This window comes from Aspergillus bombycis, assembly GCF_001792695.1.
Source record: "Aspergillus bombycis strain NRRL26010 chromosome Unknown contig00002, whole genome shotgun sequence".
NCBI classification, from domain to species: domain Eukaryota; kingdom Fungi; phylum Ascomycota; class Eurotiomycetes; order Eurotiales; family Aspergillaceae; genus Aspergillus; species Aspergillus bombycis.
This window is the reverse complement of record NW_019170004.1, coordinates 625913-646093: the sequence shown is the minus strand read 5'-3', so window position 1 is coordinate 646093 and position 20181 is coordinate 625913. Positions and strand designations below refer to the sequence as shown.

At 49.3% G+C, this 20181-nt stretch overlaps 6 protein-coding genes across 6 annotated transcripts; 5 read left to right on the top strand and 1 right to left on the bottom strand.

The window, feature by feature from the left end:
- Positions 1-72: 72 nt before the first annotated feature.
- On the bottom strand, positions 73-1456 carry sun1 (SUN family protein UTH1; the record flags this gene model as incomplete). The annotated part of the gene is made up of 3 exons (XM_022527768.1): positions 73-114; positions 179-555; positions 613-1456. 3 exons carry the CDS (start codon positions 1454-1456, stop codon positions 73-75), a joined length of 1263 nt encoding a protein of 420 aa, XP_022394365.1.
- Positions 1457-6557: 5101 nt separating this feature from the next.
- ABOM_000637 (uncharacterized protein) lies at positions 6558-7818 on the top strand (the record flags this gene model as incomplete). Its single annotated transcript, XM_022527767.1, has 2 exons — positions 6558-6626; positions 6697-7818. 2 exons carry the CDS (start codon positions 6558-6560, stop codon positions 7816-7818), a joined length of 1191 nt encoding a protein of 396 aa, XP_022394499.1.
- A 471-nt stretch (positions 7819-8289) lies between these two features.
- Positions 8290-9477, top strand: ABOM_000636 (electron transfer flavoprotein subunit alpha/FixB family protein; the record flags this gene model as incomplete). Its single annotated transcript, XM_022527766.1, has 3 exons — positions 8290-8583; positions 8661-8829; positions 8897-9477. 3 exons carry the CDS (start codon positions 8290-8292, stop codon positions 9475-9477), a joined length of 1044 nt encoding a protein of 347 aa, XP_022394547.1.
- Positions 9478-10178: 701 nt separating this feature from the next.
- On the top strand, positions 10179-13469 carry ABOM_000635 (putative sister chromatid cohesion factor (Chl12); the record flags this gene model as incomplete). The annotated part of the gene is made up of 3 exons (XM_022527765.1): positions 10179-10404; positions 10462-12973; positions 13034-13469. 3 exons carry the CDS (start codon positions 10179-10181, stop codon positions 13467-13469), a joined length of 3174 nt encoding a protein of 1057 aa, XP_022394546.1.
- A 3118-nt stretch (positions 13470-16587) lies between these two features.
- Positions 16588-17217, top strand: ABOM_000634 (glutathione S-transferase family protein; the record flags this gene model as incomplete). The annotated part of the gene is made up of 1 exon (XM_022527764.1): positions 16588-17217. The coding sequence occupies one exon, from the start codon at positions 16588-16590 to the stop codon at positions 17215-17217; it is 630 nt and encodes a 209-aa protein (XP_022394545.1).
- A 705-nt stretch (positions 17218-17922) lies between these two features.
- rscE (putative RSC complex subunit (RSC8)) lies at positions 17923-20148 on the top strand (the record flags this gene model as incomplete). Its single annotated transcript, XM_022527763.1, has 3 exons — positions 17923-18019; positions 18154-18647; positions 18697-20148. The coding sequence occupies 3 exons, from the start codon at positions 17923-17925 to the stop codon at positions 20146-20148; spliced, it is 2043 nt and encodes a 680-aa protein (XP_022394550.1).
- Positions 20149-20181: the final 33 nt, after the last annotated feature.

Genomic DNA, 20181 nt, shown 5'->3' with positions numbered 1-20181 from the left:
CGAGCCGGTTGATGGTGGCCAAGTCACATAGCGGATGTGCCCGTTTGCGGCGATGCAGGATCGTCAGGGTATTTAATAAAAGACGAAGGTGGCGTCGCCAGACATAACTTGGACCTGTCATTGGATAACCATGTGAGTGAGGGCATCTCGAGTGTAAAGATAAGGAAAGGGGTCTTACAGTGCAGCCAGAGTCATTGCTGCCGGTTTCAGAGGTGAACTTGCCGTTCTCGTATTTACAAGATCCGCTGAGGTTGTCACCCTGAATCTTAATGTTGAAGTCGAGCTTCACGCTGGTAGTGGGGCTGTTCTGGAAAATAGAAAGCCACTTGCCATTGTTCTCACCGACACCAAGGTTGATGGGAGCCCAGTTACCAATAGGCTTGGAGCCGTCACCCCACTGGCAGCCCTCCTTCGTGCTGGTACCCTTGGGGTTAACATAGTACTGAGCGGAGGTAACCTTGCCCTCCCACTTGAAGTAGGTTGCGCCGTCAGGGCAAGTCAAGGGCTGAAGCTCATTGTCACCAAGGGCGAGAGGGATGGTCTCAGCTTCGGTACCTGCACGCAACGATGAGAATGATTCCTATACCGGCATGCTTTCATGAATAAACTTACCAGGGTAGTCAGTACGGCAAATGGCAATCTCCTCGCCAAGGTTGTTCTGAGCATGAACACCACCAACACCCTCAATGCAAAGCTTCTTGGACAGGGTGGGGTTAGTAAGGTAGAGCTTGCCCAGCTTACATTCGAGGCCACCAACGGACTGGCCGGTGGCGCCCTGGGTGCTGGGCCACTGAGACTTTTGATAACCAGCGGGGCAGGCGTACGAGCACATGGCTCCAGTGGAGCACTTGTCACCAGTCACAGCAGTGACGATGTCGCTCACAACCTTGCCAGCGAGGCTTACATACTGAATACCAGACCAGCCACCGAGATCCAGGTAGTCAAGAGCGACGGCGCCATAGTCAGATGGGAAAGTACCGCAGTCAATCTCTCCATCAGGGAAGTCGGAATCCAAGCCCTTAGCACCAGAGCTGCTCGACTTAGTGGGGGTGCTCGAGGAAGCAGCAGACGAAGAGGTTGCAGAGGCGCTAGAGGACGAAGCTGGAGTGGCGGAGGGGGAAGTCTCCACAAACTCAGCTGGTGCTTCGGTTGGCGCTGCTGCCAGAGTAGAGGAAGAGGAAGAGGATGAGGATGAGGCAGGAGCGCTAGACTGGCAGGCATCAACGACGGGTTGGCCCTCTTTGTACCTCAGCTCTCCCTTTCGGATACCAGTGCACACAAAGTCGCTGGAGACCACCTGGCCTTGATATTCGTACTGGATAACAGTGGAGCCGTCGGCCTCGACGAGCTGAGTCTCAACGGTACGCTTGTGGTGATGACGGTGGGCGTTGTGATGTTGACCGGCCACGAGGGAACCAGCCGTCGCCAAGGTGAGAGCAACAGAGTTGAACTTCATCGCGTTTGTATCAAGTTGGAAATTTAACCACGGAGTCCTTCAATAATTGGTTTCGGGTTCTGACTATTTTGATGAAGAACACTAGTTAGCTTGCGCATATCAATGAGCCAATTGCCGAGTCACATGTGAATAGATCGCGCGTCATGTCGCTGATCCACGCATGCTGCCATACAATATAGAGACGTTGGTGGCGGCAGTAGGTCAGTATGCGACATCGGAAGCACAGCCCATAGCCACCAAACGTTCCGAGCACCTCGGCGAACGATGACAGTAGTCCAGGCGAGAAGCAATTTTGGAGGGGGTGTCCATCAATTTTTTGGGATGTAGATACATACATCAACGATACAGCAAAACCCGGTGCGCGCTTCGGTCAAGGTCTGTACAGAGGTCGAAGTTGCAGAAGTGCTGTCGCTGTAAATCTTATAGAGGCACGAAGTGAATTATGAGTGTCCAAGGAGCGAATCACGGACGAGGTTTCCAAATGAGTGTGCGAGAGAGAAACAAGTCTCTCTGGTCGGATGGGAAACTTCAACAGGTCAACAGGCGAAAGCGGAAGAAATGAAACGCTCTGGGGGAGGAGGAGGAGTAAAATGTGGAGGATCGCGAGGAGCAGAGGGAGTTGGGAGGGAGATGAAAAGAGAGAATTAAACTTCGTCGGTCAGTCGCCCAGGGGCTAAAAGAGGGACAAGACGTGCAGACCCTTCCAGGGGGAACTAAACTAAACTAAAGAGAGAGTGTGTGTGTGTGTGCGCGTGTGGCACTGTCAGTGATGGGCAGACAGACAAAGAGAGAGAGGCAATAGTCACCATAATAATAATAGGGGTTCCACTTCCAAGACTCAAGACATTGTATTTAGAGTTGTTGTTTAGGAGTATTACCGTACCGTACGTACCGTACCGTCCCGATATAGGTACACATCGACAGTCGAACTGGCCTACCACAACACGTAAAGTGGATATACGAGGAATAGGGGGGTGGAAACACCACAGGAATTGGCCCAAGGCACCATCCACGGGCATCATCAGAGTCTCTGAGAATGGCGGCCTTTGCAAGTGGGGGACGCCGAGGAAGACGTGTCCACAGCCGCCCAGAATTGTGTTGGCTGTTTGGCTAATTGACTAATCTCCAACTAATTTTCAGTACCTGACTAGTATTGTCCATTTCAATACCTCTCTCCTCCCTAGGACTTGTCTGGAACCTCTCCAATACCACCTCAAAAGGCTGCCATGCAAAATGGTGGTTCATTTTGTCCTTTTTTTTTCTTCCCCCTTAGACTTCCTTTTCATGTTTGGAAGTTTCCTGTTCCTGAATGCAAGCTTGGCGGTTGCCGAAATTACTCTGGGCCCGTTCTAGCCAATCAGCACGGTCACACATGCACCGGCTGGTGGAAAATTGACTTTCCCCTCCGTCAGGTACACCAATCACCCGCGAGCAGAGGTCCCAAACGATTGCCACAAAAATCGACACCCAGGGAATGTCTCATGTCTGATCGTTATGTTTGGCTGCATTAGGGCCGCCGGTATTATTAGCAGCTTCCTGAAGGAGCCCTCAAGGCTGAGGTACCTTTTTACCTATCGACCTTCCATGGTTAGGGAGAAGAAGAGTACCTATCAGGGACTGTTCTATATTTTGCTAATTGATTTTCTATTATTCATTGTTAGCCAATGAATCTCTCCAAAAGAGCGTAGCAATCAAACAACAAGAATACCCCGAGTGTTTGCTTCGGTCATGATATCGATTCTGCCTACTGCACGGCCGTACGGTAGCGCAACGTGCCCTCGACAGACCCATTAAGGGGCAGAGTCTGGAAGTCATCGCAGAAGGCCCTCTTTCTATCATAATTATTTTGCTTTTTACTCTCCCAGTGAATCCGACCAGCCTCGACCGTCCTCCGTATGTTATAGCGGAGTATGTATTAATAGCCGTCGGGGTAGCCGTACCCGTCTTACTACTAGTAGTAATATATGTGTACGCACTGTACGCACCATTACCACTCTGGCGCGGCAGAGAGTCCACTGGGATCTGCGTTCAATGCAGACTTCCAGATCATCTCCCATGCAACGATTGGGATGGAAAGGTTAAAAGAAGAAATAAAAATAAAAAATAAAAGAGAGATAGGGGATCTTCCGCTTCCAACGCTCTTCCAAATAGACTAGACTTCCGTTGCGGAGCACCTACCGTTTCTTTATCATGAACATCTCCAGTTACCAAGACCCAGACACTGCTGAACCCCTTGCGATAACGCATTAATGAACTGTTTTGCTAGTTATTACTATCATCATTTTCCTTTTTACTACGCAAAAACTACACTTCATGGTGCGCTGTCAGCCACCCAATTAATTTTACAACATGAGTAAAAGGATATTGACAATTACCAAATCACGAAGCTGAGCTAAGATAAGTATCATCATCTTTCAAACGGACCCCGCATGAACACATCACACATCCTTTCTTCTGTACAACCCTGGATATACTGGACACTTTACAGACATAGAAAATCTTGCGCGACTGTTTCAGATATCTGACCAATCTCACATGCGGCAACAAGAAGGGCTGGGGCTTACCGACATGCAGCAAGATCTCATCTGATATAATGTAAAACAAAACAAATACCTATGTAGGAATGTCTCTTACAGGCGGGTATTACCTGGGTTCTCGAGGATGCCCAGCCCCATAAAAGTGCCTGGGATTTCGGATACTTACTGCAGAGTGGATAACATAAGTATAAAGAAAGGTCGGAGTGCCTTGCAGAACAAAAATGTCCATATCATGCTACTCACCTATGCCCTTGCTGGAACTAGGAGTATCCTTCAAACCCTGCAACTCAGACACTACATTCTTCTATCTAGGATCATGTCTATAATATATATCTGACCAAATGCTGCATGGAACAAGGATTTACATAGCCATGTCCATCCTTTAGTGATATTCGTGGTCGGCTGATAAGCAGCGAACTACTACTACCCAGTAGTACTTACCATCGACCTATAAGTAGGAGCGTACCTGCAGATCCCACCCTTAAACCATGTGGCGCGGAATTTGTAGCATTCTTATATCATTCTTTGTAGCGCCACGGCATCGATATCGTAATTGATTGCAGTAGTCAACAGGACAGCTTAGATTCTTCATGACGTGATTTCTAGCTGTCACCCAACAGCCACACAGCCACTATTTTATCTCAGGAACAGGAGGCCGGATCCTTGGCCGGAATCAGACTACATCCACTCGAGATAAAGACCATGCGACGAACCCATGGGCAAATTCAATAGCTGATTTCGCGAGTCTACCGAGGCTATCGTCAATTCATCCTATAATGGCTTGACCGTATGATGAGAGACAATGGCGTTCGCCATACGAAGGTATTGTATGCCTTTGCTGGAAACGTCGGTGTAGTGCCAAGTAAGTGCTAAGACCTGGCCGTGGGGACGAAGATCAATAGACTCGCCGAATAAATACCTTCCTTCACTCTAGACCAGTTGTGTGCCCACTTAACAGTTACACATACACGGCAGGCTGCGCACAGTGAGCCGAAGATCCTGTTGAAAACCCCCAATGTAAGCCGCTTGGCACTTGATAAAGTGAGATACAAGCGTTGTTTAGTCTTCTTTGCGCAGAACCGCTTTTCTCCGAGGAATCGTCCTTGTCCCTACGGACCAAACTAAGGCGTGGACGTACCCATCGTCGCAACAATTTTACTTCGCTAGTCTCGCTAGTCAATTTGGCAAAGTATGGGACAATAAAAAATTGGTTTAAGGAGAATTTTTCTTCTCATCCCCAACATGGTTATCGCGTTGGCCATGTGCCGACACTCTCCTATGAAATCTTAGCACGTAGACAGTGCTATACGGAGTATACGTATGCGTCATGGTTCAATGTTACTAGCGACGACATCCCGGTTCCCACCGGTTAGAACTCTGGAGTGATCCTATAGTAGTCCATGCGAAAAGTTTGCGAATAGCATCACACTTGCGTGGCTTTATCTTCCGTTGTTACGTACTCCATCTTGTCCCGTGGGGCACCAAGGAAGCTATCAGTCGTCAGGGGTATTTACCGGCTACGCTCCGTATAATGTGCAACACTTTGCATCTGATAATCGATTGTTTTTCTTAGTACCCTTGACTCCGTACACTCTGCTGATTTTGTGGTCGAACCATGGATATTGGGTGGCCTGTAGTGGGGATTCGGAGCGCTGCACCTTTACGGAGTACACTACTAGTAGAAACGGTATATTGTTATCCTCCCGTTGTTTTCAACGTAATTTACTAGGGCCTTTTTTTTTTTCTCTCCTTGTTACAATATCGATCTGCTCTCATGTAGATATCATGGCAGTCTCCATAAAGCGTCAGCTCATTGAGCGAAAATCAATTCTCAAACACATCAGCTTGACGTGCACCCCACATAAGGGGCCGTACCATGCCTCGAAGCTCGGCATTGATATCCAACCATGACGCACGATTGTGTATAACTCAATGGAGATATATAATTTCGGCTACACGGACTGTTCTGCCCTATAAAAACAGTCGCCCATGGAATGCGGAGTATTCAGAGGCCGGGGTTTAATATCTTCCCTCAAACCTTCGTGGAGTCAACAAGCCGAGCTTCCGGGCTCCACGTACACTTTAGACGACAGTAGGCAACAGCGACTCTATTCCAATGCATGCTTGAGAGCTGTATCCGAGACATTCCCTCTCTTTCCCTGTCACAATTTTTTTTACTCCTGACACCTGATTTACTTGTACTACGAGCTTAGCATACCAGCTGCCTGGTTAATTAATTTCTTTTTCGTCTCGCTGTCAACACGGGGACTCCGATCAATCCTAATTCTAATTGTAATCAAGGGCACAAAATACACTTTGGTATATGTCTATCACATAGAGTGACACATTCCAATGAACGTTCAGGCTAGAGCGACGATCATGAAGAGTAGACCTGATATCTGACTGCTGCCGCATTGAGAGCATGAATGACTAATCTATGATCGAGGCCGATGCCAAGACCGGACAAATTTGCCCACCGCCTTCCCGTGAATTTTTTTGATTCTCCATTATCGCAGAATTCGAGACGAGTCGAAATCTGCAGCAATCGACACAAATTAGCAAAAATGGTGACCTCAACAGCGGTCACTACTAAGGTGGCCTCCGGGTCCCCCTACCAACTCGAGAAGAGCCAGGTGTGTAACCAATATTGCCCTGCGTTACCAATGTCAAACATGATCTCAGTAGCTAACGACACGGCTGTAGGTTTCCAAAGCTTCTTCTGCGCTTTTGCGACACATCAAATCGAAACAGGTTGAAAAGGAGAAGTCGGCAACCAAGAAGACTCTTATTGGAGACAACGACGAGTCCGACGATGAAACCCCACTCAACAACGAGGCTGTCTGGCTCGTGGTCACTACCAAGAAGCACGTTGTCGACAAGAACCGCCTGAAGCCCGGCAAGATTACCGTCCCACACTCCCTGAATGACTCTTCGAACCTTAGCGTCTGCCTCATCACCGCCGACCCTCAGCGCTCGGTCAAGAACATTGTTACCGATCCTTCCTTCCCCGAACATCTTACTTCCCGCATTGACCGGGTTATCGGCTACTCCAAGTTGAAGGCCAGATATCAAAGCTTTGAGAGTCGGCGACAACTCCTGTCCGAGCACGATGTCTTTCTGGCGGATGACCGGATCATTTTGCGCTTGGTCAATACCCTTGGAAAAATCTTCTACAAGTCTAGCAAGCGGCCTATTCCTATTTCGATCGCCAAGGTTGAGAAAAAAGATGGCAAGAGGGTGAAGAAGGATCCAAAGCAGAAGTCGAAAGAAGAAGATAGTGCTTTCGCTTCCCCCGCCATTGTCGCTAAGGAGATCGAGAAGGCACTTCACTCCGCTCCTGTCCAGCTGGCTCCCGCCACTACCGCCTCCATCCGCATTGGTTCATCTAAGTTTACTCCAGAGCAGCTGTCTGAGAACGTTGATGCTGTTGTTCAGGGTTTAACTGATAAGTTCATTACGAAGGGCTGGAGAAACATCAAGGCCCTTCACATCAAGGGCGCCACTACTATGGCCATGCCGATCTGGCTAGCCAATGAATTGTGGGTTGAGGAAGGTGATGTGGCTGAAGGCGCCGCTGATGATGAGGCGAAGGCGCTCGAAGGCGCCAAAAATAAGAAGCGCAAGCAGAATGCAGAGGATGAGAAGTTGCTGGAGGGCAATAAGAAGTCCAAGAAACCCAAGGCTGCTGATGAGGACGAGGACGCCGCCGCCAGGAAAGAGAAGCTTCAGAAGCAGAAGGCCAAGGCCCTGGAGGATGGCAACGTTGCCAAGACGACAGAATCCGCTACGAAAGCTGGAAAGAAGAAGAGAAAGTCGACCTCATAATATACTACTTCTATGGTGTTATGGATTATATTTGTCAATTGCAACTATAGGTTCTCCGGCGGCGTACCGATATCACGTGTGTCGATTTTATGATTTAGACAATAGGGCGTGTTTGCAATACCCTTTGAAGAAAAAAAAGTTTATTGTTGCTACCGTGCTTTGATTTCCGCTCTGTAATTAGAATTTTTCCAGCAATGCAATGGTATAAGGTTTCCTTAAACAATGACTATGGTCAACATGCGTCCTCCGTAGCTAGCCTTACAGAGGCACATGTTATGCACTTTTGCAGAGGACACCGCCCTCAGTTAACCGAGCTCTCCGAGGATCGGCGGGTGCTTGGCGGACCGACGATAACCACCCGCCCGCCAAAAGCGTCGGCAGAACTTCACTATTATGCAGTTGCACCTACTCGTTGGCAGCCCGACAAGAGCCCAGAGCAGGTTCTCATAACTCACTCGAATATATACCATCATGATCCCGATCGCAAGACATTCGGCCCTTCGCGCCGTCCGCTCCCAACTCGTTCCGCGGGCTTTCAACCAGTCTGCGCTCGCCCGCCTTCTCTCCACCTTGGCCGTCCTTGAACAGCGTGATGGCAAGCTCCAGGCCTCATCTCTCTCCGCAATTGCAGCTGCACAGAAGCTAGGAGGACCCGTCACTGCATTTGTGGCAGGAAACGGCGTTAAGGGAACCTCGGCTGCGGAGGCAGCTAAGATTAAGGGCCTGGATAAGGTAGTGGCCGTGGACAGCGAGGCTTATGAGAAGGTACGAGGTCGCTACAGATGGTTTTGGTAGCCATGAAATCACGATATCGGTAGTTTCTAACGGTAATGGAAAACTAGGGTCTCGCCGAGAACTACGCTCCTCTTCTCGTTGAGAACATTAAAAAAGGCGAATACACCCATATCGTTGGCGGCCACTCCGCTTTCGGAAAGAGCCTTCTGCCTCGCGTGGCAGCTTTGCTGGATGTTCAGCAGGTGTCTGATATCACCGGAATTGAGAGCGAGGACAGTACGTATAAGGAAGGCTGAAGAAACCGACACTATCGATGAGTCATATGTGCTGATGGTTGACACAGCTTTCGTCCGCCCTATCTACGCTGGAAACGCCATTCTCACTGTGCAGTCGAGCGACCCCATCAAGGTCCTCACCGTTAGAGGCACTGCTTTCCAGGGTGTTGAGACTGAGGGTGGCTCCGCAGAGATCGTTGAGGGGGTTGACCCCAAGGCACCCGCCCAGACCGAGTGGGTTTCTGAGGAACTTGCCAAGTCTGAGCGCCCCGACCTGGGTACCGCATCCCGTGTTGTGTCCGGTGGCCGTGGCTTGAAGTCGAAGGAGGAATTCGACCGGGTGATTGTGCCTTTGGCCGATACGCTCGGAGCTGCTATTGGCGCTTCCCGTGCCGCTGTTGACAGTGGCTTCGCTGATAACAGTCTGCAGGTTGGCCAGACGGGCAAGAACGTTGCGCCTCAACTGTATCTCTGCGCTGGTATCTCCGGTGCTATCCAGCATCTTGCTGGTATGAAGGACAGCAAAGTTATCGCTGCTATCAACAAGGACCCTGATGCGCCTATCTTTCAGGTTGCGGATGTCGGCCTTGTCGGCGATCTTTTCGAGAAAGTGCCTGAGTTGACCGAAAAGTTGAAGAGCCAGGCTTAGTTTGGTTTATCGCTTTTGTGTTCTTGTATCATGATTTCTTTTTGTCTCATGCGAGCTTCCAGGGCGGAGTCGATTATACAGTATACCATCCATTGTTAGCGCTAGGAAATTGCAATTAGACTCCTAGTTACAACACGCTATACCTGTATCGATCTTCGTGAGTAAACCCTTGTGTTCAACGCATAGGTGGTGTGCTTCAGGGCTGGAGCTCTACACTTTTAACCATACGGACAATGATGTGGAAGTTTCATGGAAATATGCGGACATAGGTCCTTCCATTTAGTTTTCTATAGCAAGATCTCAATTGCTACGGTTGCTATATCTATACAACATCTTTGTAGCGAGATATTCCCCATTATCGCATCTTTCGTTGCGAGACAGACCTTTATGCTATGACTAGGGAGCAAGTTCAACCCATTATTCAGTAATTTATGAACAGTCATCAATAATAAACGATAGTATGTCCATTCTATCGTACATAGACTTGTAGACAAACATGCGTCACTCAGGCCTGGCCCGGGGCCATACACTTGACTTCCATTTAGAGTTAGCGCGCACCCGTCGGCGCGTTCACGCGCGTCGCATCGCTCGCTCCATCTAATCGGTCCACAGATACAGAGGAAAGATCGAGGGTATCACCAAACTGGTCAATTAGGTATTACAGCACTATCAAAATATGAAATGATCTCCTGAACGCTTTAATGACATCGCCACCGTCGTCATTCCCACCCTCGTTTGATCCCGCCATACACCTCCACTCCCAGGGACCGGACGATATAGATATACTCCCGCTATCTGAATCTTTCTCCGACGATTTCGAGGCTATACATCTGCAGCGACGAGAAAATATCCGCAATAAGGTTGTGATTCTAGACCGGGCTTGGAATCTCTCGGATGTGTTTCGGAGTGACGAGGATATAAGGCCAGGTATGATATCGCATGGGAGGATAACGGTGATGCGAAGCATTCTGACGGTTGATATAGAAACTCCGACGAAACCTAGCAGAAAGTCACAACTGGGGACTGTGGACTCTCCAGTTCGTCCATTAGTACTTCTACCGTCTTCGCCTCCTGTCGTCAAGATGCCGTTTATATCGTCGCCTGTCGCCTTTCCATCGAGTGCTCCGTCACCGACGGACCCGCAGAAAAGGAAGAATGGGGAGGAGTCTCAGTCGGAGGAGCCCAAGCGGCAGAAGATTATGGGAGGATTCTTGGATGACGACGACGATGAGGATGAGATGGACGCATTTGGAGATGCCCATCTACGGAGCCAATTTGAAATCCAAGATCAGATTATCGAGCAACCGCCTGTTGCACCGACGGAGCCAGTGAATCTCTCACAGCTTGCTCAGACTTCTACATCTACACTTGATTCATTACACTCTCCGGCCACCGCTCCAATTACTTCAGTACCTACATCATTCAGTTTACCACGAAGAGAGCCTCTATCGATTCAAATCACAACTTGCTCGGGCAAGACGCACAATGTTGCGCTAAGGAAGACCGCAGCCCCTGTTTCCTATGAAAGGCTTGTTGCCGGCCGCTCGACCACGGCTCCTGGGAGAGCTCAAAAGAGTTACTATGGCATTGATATCCATAGACTTATGGACGAAGCTGCACAGGAGGTCGAACAGTCAAAAACGTCTCGACCCCCACCTGTCCCCGCAGTACGGCAATCAATTGAAGCTGCAGAGGGAAACCAGAAAGATAGGAAAGCAGCAACAATAATGTGGACCGAGAAATATCGTGCTCGTAAGTTTACCGAGCTCATAGGAGACGAACGAACGCACCGATCTGTCATGCGCTGGCTGAAGGGATGGGAATCTATCGTTTATCCGAACCTGGCTAGGTCAAACCCGAAAAAGCCCAACAATGAGGAAGAACGGCCGCACCGAAAGGTAATGTTGCTATGCGGCCCTCCTGGTCTTGGAAAGACAACACTAGCCCACGTTTGTGCCAAACAAGCAGGCTATGAGGTGCTGGAGATCAACGCTAGTGATGACCGGAGCAAGGACGTGGTGAAGGGGAGAATCCGAGATGCACTCGGTACGGAAAATGTAAAGGGAATGAACGTGGAGGTCGGCGAGAAAAAGGTTCGAAAAGCAGCACGACCAGTCTGCGTTGTCGTCGACGAGGTAGACGGTGTTGTTGGCGGATCTGGTGGTGGCGGGGAGGGAGGTTTCATGAAAGCATTGATTGATCTAGTTCTTCTTGATCAGAAAAATGCGTCACGTTCATCGGAACAAAACACGGCGGGCAGAAAAAGGAAAGGAGATAACTTCCGCTTCCTGCGGCCGCTTATTCTGGTGTGCAACGATGTATACCACCCCAGCCTTCGGCCACTGAGGGCGTCTTCTGTTGCTGAAATGATCCATGTGCGCCAAGCACCCTTGGAGAACGTGGTTTCGCGCATGAGGGGCATCTTCAACTTGGAAGGCATCCCCGCCGATAATGATGGAGTGAGAAGGCTATGTGAAGCGTCATGGGGCGTTGCCCGAAGGAAGCAAGCCAACTCCAAAAACAGCGGAACAGCGGAAGGTGATATTCGAAGTGTCCTTGTCGCTGCAGAATGGGTGGCCCATAAGCTGAAATACGAGAGCGTAGAGTCTATGCGATTGACGAGAAGATGGCTTGAGCAGAATGTCCTGAGTGAGGCTGCAGGTGGTAATTCATTCTTCAAAGGCCTAAACCGTGGAGGCGTGCGCGACATTGTCGATCGTGTATTCACGCAAGGAGCCGGTTTTGCAGATGTTCCTATCAACGCCGAATCTTTCCGTGACCCTTTCGATGACAACGCGAAAACTCCTGTGGGTGTGGCCGACCTCAAAAAGCGCCATGCTATTAACAGACTACGAGAGATGGTTGATGCTAGTGGTGATTATGACCGCTGCGTTACAGAGTGCTTCACTTCATATCCCCTGCAGACATATCAGGACGACACATTCCTCTCCAAGCCCAACAACGCCTATGACTGGCTGCATTTCCATGATACTATCTCATCTAAAGTCTTCTCTAATCAGGATTGGGAACTCACTCCGTACCTCAGCCAGTCTGTGGTCGCTTTCCACCATTTGTTTGCTTCCGCCTATGGCAAGCGCACTCGTAATGAGCTTAACGAAGAGGAAGAGGAGGAACATCCTTTCTCAGGGCCAAGGGCAGAGTTTGCAGCCCATGAGGCTCTGAAGCAGAACCGTGCGATTGTCAATGGTTTTCAATCTTCGTTAGCTGCTCCGATGCTACGGCTTTTCCGGGCTACCGATTGTCTGGTCACTGACCTCGTCCCGAACCTCATGCGGATGTTGTCGCCTGATGTAAAACCAGTTGTTGTACGGGGAAGCGGGGAACAGAAGAGCACGGCCAGTGTGCGTAAAGAAAGCGAGCGGGCTCTCGTGCAGGCAGCCGTCCGTGTTATGGCGGGACTAGGTGTGACATTCGAAAAGGTGCGAGTAGAGGGCGAGGGCGGGGCGTACGGAGGGTGGGCATATCGCATGGAGCCGTATGTTACACCGCTGCATCTAGATCTCATTTCGAGATTTCCAGGCTAACCATTTAACAGTCCATTGGATTCACTTGTAACATTCTCGAAAACCAAAGGGCATTCATCATCATCAGGGACAACTAGTGCCGCACCAGTTCGTTACGCTGTTCGCCAAGTCCTTGACCAGGAGTACCGCAAGGAGACGGTACGAAAACAAACCGAAGCATTGAGTTCGACTACTGGCCCCAACACATCAGCCCGCAAGTCTGCAGATGGCCAGGCACAGGATGATGGGCGGGGGGTAAAAAGATCAGGCCGGGAAGCTGGTGTCAAACGTGACTTTTTTGGACGGATAATCCGCGAGCCTTCGCCACAACCAGGGAGCTCACACGAGAATCCAGCGCAGAATGAGGCTTCAAAGGCAGGCAGGAAGGTTTGGGTGACGTATCATGACGGATTCTCGAATGCCGTACGAAAGCCTATCTCAATGAGCGAGTTACTAGCGGGACTATAGAACACGGACGCTTAAGGATTTACTACATAGCCTTAATACGAAACAGTCATGACGGGATGATAGCTCTAAACTCTGCTTTCATAGAAAACTTGCTAGTAATGTCTTGAAGTTGCCGATGTACTGCATGGCTGCCAAGGTATGCCCATCTTCCATTTAGATGAATAAAAAATATTTAGTATCCCAATCATAAAATAGCAAGTATAACCCATTAAGCCCACGGCCCTCTGCAGAGAGGCCGATCACCACATCCCAATACATAATATTAACCAAACATCAGGAACAAAGAACTCGATCTCAAACAAAGCGCTCAGAATCGTAGACACAGCGCATCATGCAATCTAATATTCCATCCCAAACGCCAATTTTCCCAACAAAAGAGCAAGACGAAGCGAAGTCCCCAAGATGCACCAGGCAGGAAGGGTACGGTACGCCATCAATTGAGTTATCATGTATCCTCAGCATTAGATCCATTCGATGGTTCACTCGATCCAACGATGATATATCACCTTGAAGCTTCATCGATACGCAAGGTAGGTAGCCATGGCCTCATAGTGTAGCATTTTCGTGGACTTTTCAGTGTGCTTTGGCCGGGCGGTATCCGTCTTCTCTGTCTTCTTCAGAGAGAGCCATTTCTTCTTAGTGGGTTCGGCGTCGGTGCCCTTTAAGGTTGTTGTTGTGGAAAGGAAGGAGCGGGTTGATGCCGCGTCGTCTGAGACGGTGGTGGTTGACTTGGTGGATTTGAAGGCCATTGTTTTCACTTTGGGGTAGGAGACTTTTGGGAGGGTTGGTTTATGTGGAGGAATGGTAGTGATTGTTCTTTGGTTTGGCTTGGTTTATATAGTTCGCAAGGAGACTCGGAGGAGTAGATATAGCAGTAATTTCAATACACAATGACTCGATATTGTTTGGTCAAGTGAAAGTAACCAGTGATTGATGATAAAATGAAGGCAATGCCAGACAAGATCCTGTCCGGTCTATATGTACCCTCCAAATCCAGTCAATTCCCTCCTCCATACCCTATATTCCATTCCGTACCGTACTACGCATTTTTACTCCGACGCCATACGGAGTACAACACTAAGCCCCAACCAAAGAAAAAAAATAAAAGGCCCCAAAGCAAGGACATGACCCACCACAACGATTAGCTGTAAGGCTTAGCAATCTAATCCAACCAAGCACACTCAATCTTCACTCTCAGAAAGGGATCCACAGGTGGCTTGAGTGCCTGATGATATACCGAAAATGCGTCATGGCCGCTCGTGTCAACCCCACAAGACCAGTCTCTTCTGGTATACCAAGGAGCGAAGGGCGTGAACAACACGAAGTCGGTGAATTTGTTCGGGTAGAATCCGAATTACTCAGAATATAGTCTAGAATCTCGCTTAGAGTTGGGGGAGGTGGTGGTCGTTTCGTATTTTTTTTGTCTTTGTTTGGATGCCGGGGTGGGAGCTGGGAGGTAGGGCACCCGTTTTGGTTAAGTGAGTATGTCATGCGATGGAGCCATCGTCTTGTCTTTCTCTTCTTTACCAAGAAATTGGAGCAAGTAGCTGCAATGACATACTCTGTATACTCATTTAACCAAAACGGGTGCCCTACCTCAAAATCCTTTATGACAGTCGGGCCTCGACTCCACTTGCCGAGAAATTTGGATCTGGAGTCATAACCATCCATTCATTGAGAGTTTGTTTGTCTGCTTTGCGGTTGTCCGTCATTGGTGGGATTCGGCGTGACTCAGGATAGGCCTCGGGTTTCCATGGCTGCATACGTCAGGATCTAGAATTTCAGCATATGGCTTCAATCATCGCGGTTACTGGATATGTTTAGAGTGTAGACAAGTGTATAGAATAGTCTATTATGGCTGTATGGCCAGAACGATCGTGGTCTTGGCGTACTCCGATATATGTCGCTATTCCGAACTCCGACGTCGAAGTTTTCATTCCGATCACCGTCAAAGAAAGACACGGGAGTTGGTGTGAAAAACTATGAGGGCCTCGGGATAAGAGTTGACAATAAAGCTGAGCTGATTAATTAAGAACTATGAGATAATTTTAGACTGAACAAGCAAATGGTAGACAGGGGAAAGAAAAAAATAGGTCAGAAGTCGGAGTTGAAAGTGTGTAGCCCACTCGGTGTTGCTGGGTTCGTCCTCAGCAGATTTCATGCATGCATAACATAATACTACATACATGCCATGAGTTTGTGTTGAATTGGCCACTTCTTTTTTTATAGCTGTACGTGTTTGTGCCGGTGTTGTTGTGTATACTAGAGTTGTGATTGGTTGGTATTTCAGCGTAGGTCAGATTTATATATTTATATATAATTCCAACTCCGCTGAACAACTACATCACATCTTCGGTTCCACTTCGCAAGAAGACGCAAATAAAAAAAGAAGAAGAGGAAGAAAATATAACTACATGGCTAGCTTCCTCTTTGAATGCTAGTTCTCTAACAATACCTCTTGCCGTCAAGGATCGTTGCCAAGACGTGCCTAGAGAAACGGGTTGGTGTTAAGTGTTATCCAAAGCTCACCCTCAAATCAACACCTGCACCTGAAAAGCGCAAAGATATTAAGAATAGACCCTATGCCAGGTTTCATTAAACAACTCTCACTTTGCATCATCTGCCAGGACCTCAGGCTAATACCATGTAGATCCATGGTCTCAGAGTTGATTACAAAGCAAATGGGACAAGTCAGCAGCAATTGGACTCAACCACAACCGATGACAGATTCGGCTTCATTCGATAACATTCGGTGTGAGACGTCGATGGATACTCTCCGCCAATAACCGGTCAATGTGGGTAGCATTACGATCGATAAGGCCAACGAAAAGGCTAACTCTATGTCTTCCCCAAAGTGCATTTGTCAGCGCTCGGGCGTTTATGCGGTGAAACATCCGACTTCATGATATTCATACAGATCTGAGTGGATGCTGAATATTCACTGCCGAGTGACCGCAACCTATCCAGAAATCGTGCGATCCTATTTAAAGAGGCATATACCTCACGCCTCTCTGGCTACATCTATCGCCGTGCGACATTGCTACAAACCACTACCCTAATTTCCTTCAATACACGGCAACAATTGTCCCTATTCCCCCCAGCAGAGTACCTAGTCAAGATGTCTCTTCAGCCTCTTATCCTCCACGGCCATTCCGCCGGCCCCAACCCCTGGAAGGTGGCCATGCTCCTCAACGAACTCAATGTTCCTTACGAATACAAGTATCTCCAATTCGCAGAAATCAAGGGTGAGGCCTTCTTCAAGCTCAACCCCAACGGCCGTGTTCCCGCCATCGAGGATCCCAACACAGGAATCACCATGTGGGAGTCGGGTGCTATCCTCGAATATCTGATAGAAACCTACGACAAAGAGAAGAAGTTCAGCTTCGAAGCCGGCACTCCGGAATACTTCCATGCCAAGCAATGGCTCCACTTCCAGATGTCGGGCCAGGGTCCATACTTCGGCCAGGCAGTGTGGTTCACTAATTACCACCCCGAGAAGATCGAAAGCGCCCGGCTGCGCTATGTCAACGAAATCCGTCGTGTGTCGGAAACGATGAACAATGTTCTTGCGGACCGTGAGTATCTGGTCGGCGACAAGTACAGCTATGCCGACCTCTCCTTCGTTCCTTGGTTCGGCATCATCCCCTGGATCACCGGAGATGCATTTGATCTGGAGAAGGACTTTCCTCATCTGAATGCCTGGCTGGAGAGAATCAAGCTAGGCCTGCCATTGCCAAAGCGTTGGTAGAGAAGGCTGAAGCAACCTCGAAAATGACGCATCCTTGAAGGGAGAGGGAGAGAGGTGATTAGAAGAGCTAGCGGGTTCTTGCTCAAAAGAAGGAATATGAAATCTGCATTCGGACTTGCACTACATATTTAATAAATTGATAATATCCATGATGCTATGGTTCGTGGTCGAGACCTTCTGGGTAAACTAGTAGTATATAAGTCTGGTGGTCCATTTCTGCCGAAGAAAAAGTAACTCAAGACCGTACAGATGTAACACGAAAACTTCATCATTTCAGTAGTTACATGAAAGAAGGCAATCGGTCAAAGTGGCTCTAGAATCCTACTAGTAGATAGATCATACTTGGAATAGGTAGTAGGAAGTAGGAAGCAGGGCATAGTACTCCGTAAAAGCTGAGAGAGAACGCCTATTCCAGAAGTGGTTAGCGTGTCTGAGGCTCTTGGCGCGAACTTTTGGAGCGATGGCCGTGTCGCGACAGTTGCACCGCTACTAAGCCATCCTCCTCATCGTCACCTCATTGCTTCTCCGCTTGGTGTCACTTCCGCTATTTATCCCGGAGGCTCAGCTTGCCACACTTATTGATAAACCAGTTGATTAAGGGTTGCATCCGCACCCTGTCACTCGCCTCCATTGGCCTTCTAAGCAGAGACCCTTGCTCCGCTGCCTGCGACCTCCATATCCTTCTTTGACTACCATTCTATCAACATGGATGAGAGCAACGTCATTTCCAGCGGCGCTGTCGATGACATCCACTCCGCGACTGCGACCCAAGATGCTCCAGGCGAAGTGATTAACCCTTCCGGTGGGTTTAACCTCCCTCCCCTAATAAAATGCGGAGTTTGTCAACGTCCGCAATCTTATGCCCCAAATCGCAATCGCGTCAAGAGTCTTAAGAAGATAAGAAACTGAATGTTTCAGGAACTGATAATCCTTTAGACGCCCCGGCCTCACCCAAAGCTCAGAACACCGAAGGCGAACCGGAGGATGAGGAGATGGGCGGCACAGAGACTGAACCAAAGAAAGAAAGCGAAGGCGCTGAAGAAAATGCAGACGGCGTTGCGCAGTCAGGTGCCGAAGGTGCTACAGAAGATCAGTCTGGACAAGGCAAGTCGTCGATCGAATCTTCGGCGCGCTCACATCTTGTTTCGCAAACACATGCCATTATCCTTCCCAGTTACTCCACGTGGTTCGACATGCACACCGTCCATCCGATCGAGAAAAAGGCCCTCGCAGAGTTTTTCAATGGCAGGAACCGAAGCAAAACACCTGCAGTCTATAAAGATTATCGCGATTTCATGATCAACACCTATAGACTGAACCCTATCGAGTATCTCACAGTCACCGCATGCCGTCGTAATCTTGCTGGAGATGTGTGCGCGATCATGCGTGTTCACTCATTCTTGGAACAGTGGGGCTTGATCAACTACCAGGTGAGTAACTATTGGTCTTGATTAATACTTAGTTGCTAACGCTTTTAAGGTTGATCCTCAAACCCGTCCGTCAAATATTGGTCCTCCCTTCACAGGTCATTTCCGAGTCATTGCTGATACCCCCCGCGGCCTTCAACCCTTCCAACCCGGGCCAAACCATTTTGTCAAGCCCGGAAAGCCTCTACCGGCCACTGAACGTGCAGCTTCAGCTGCCCCAGCATCAAAGGCTGACCTTAACCTCGAAATTCGTCGCAATGTCTATGATGATAAGGGTAAGGAGATCACTCCTGCTGCTGAGGACAAGGAGAAGCAGACAAATGGCGACGGCTCCACCAACGGTGCGACGGGTGACGCGGTGAAAGCGATGGAAACCGCTTCCAAAGAACCCAGAAAGAAGTTCCACTGCTTCTCATGCGGCATCGATTGTACCCGACTCAGATTCCATTATGCAAAGTCGACTCCAGCCACCGCTAACGCATCAGCCCCGGATTCGAAGTATGACCTTTGCCCTAACTGCTTCTTACAAGGCCGCATGCCTTCCAGCCATAGTGCCTCCGATTTCGTTAAGCTCGAAGACAATGCGTATTCAGTGATTCCGGACAAGGATGCTCCTTGGTCTGACTCTGAACTTGTACTGCTCCTTGAAGGACTGGAGAATTTCGATGAGAACTGGGAGCAGATTGCCAACCATGTCGGCACTAGAACGAAGGAAGAATGTGTGATGAAGTTCCTGCAACTGGAGATTGAGGACAAATATGTTGAGGATTTGCCCGATATGCGGACCGCCGGTGGGCGAGAGCCCATCAGCCAGGCTGAGAACCCCGTTCTGTCGGTAGTCGCCTTTTTGGCACAGATGGCAGAACCTGCCGTGGCCGCTGCCGCGGCGGGTCGCTCCGTGGATGAGATCCGTAAGGAACTTCGGAAGCAGCTCGAGAAGGGCTCTGACAAGAGTCAGGAGAAGGGCAAGGAAAAAGAGGGTTCTGGAGTGAAGACGGAGGATTCCATGGATGTAGATGCCTCCACCGCCGAGGTTGTAGAAACCTCCAGCTCTGATAAACAGTCCAAGGCTTCTCTGCCCACAGTTGCACTCGCCACCTCAGCAGCTCGTGCCGGTGCTCTTGCGTCTCACGAGGAACGGGAGATGACCCGCCTAGTCTCTGCTGCCGTCAATGTCACTCTGCAAAAGTTCGAGATTAAGCTGCAGCAGTTCAATGAGATGGAAGAGATCATTGAGGCCGAACGCCGGGAACTCGAACTGGCTCGTCAACAGCTTTTCCTGGACCGGATGGCCTTCAAGAAGCGTGTAAAGGAGGTCCAGGATACCCTGCAAGCGGTTAGCCTGAAGGGACCCGGCGAGGACGCAAACAACATCCTTGGTGAGGCTGCGACGGCAGGAATCGGGAACCGCTTCAACTTCCAGCCTGCAGGCAGTGATGCACGGGCTGGCGTACAGCCTTTGAGCGCGGAGGCAGGTGCTGACTACAAGACCCTGGACCTGTAAAGGGTGGAAGCTTCCTTCAATGGCATGCATAAA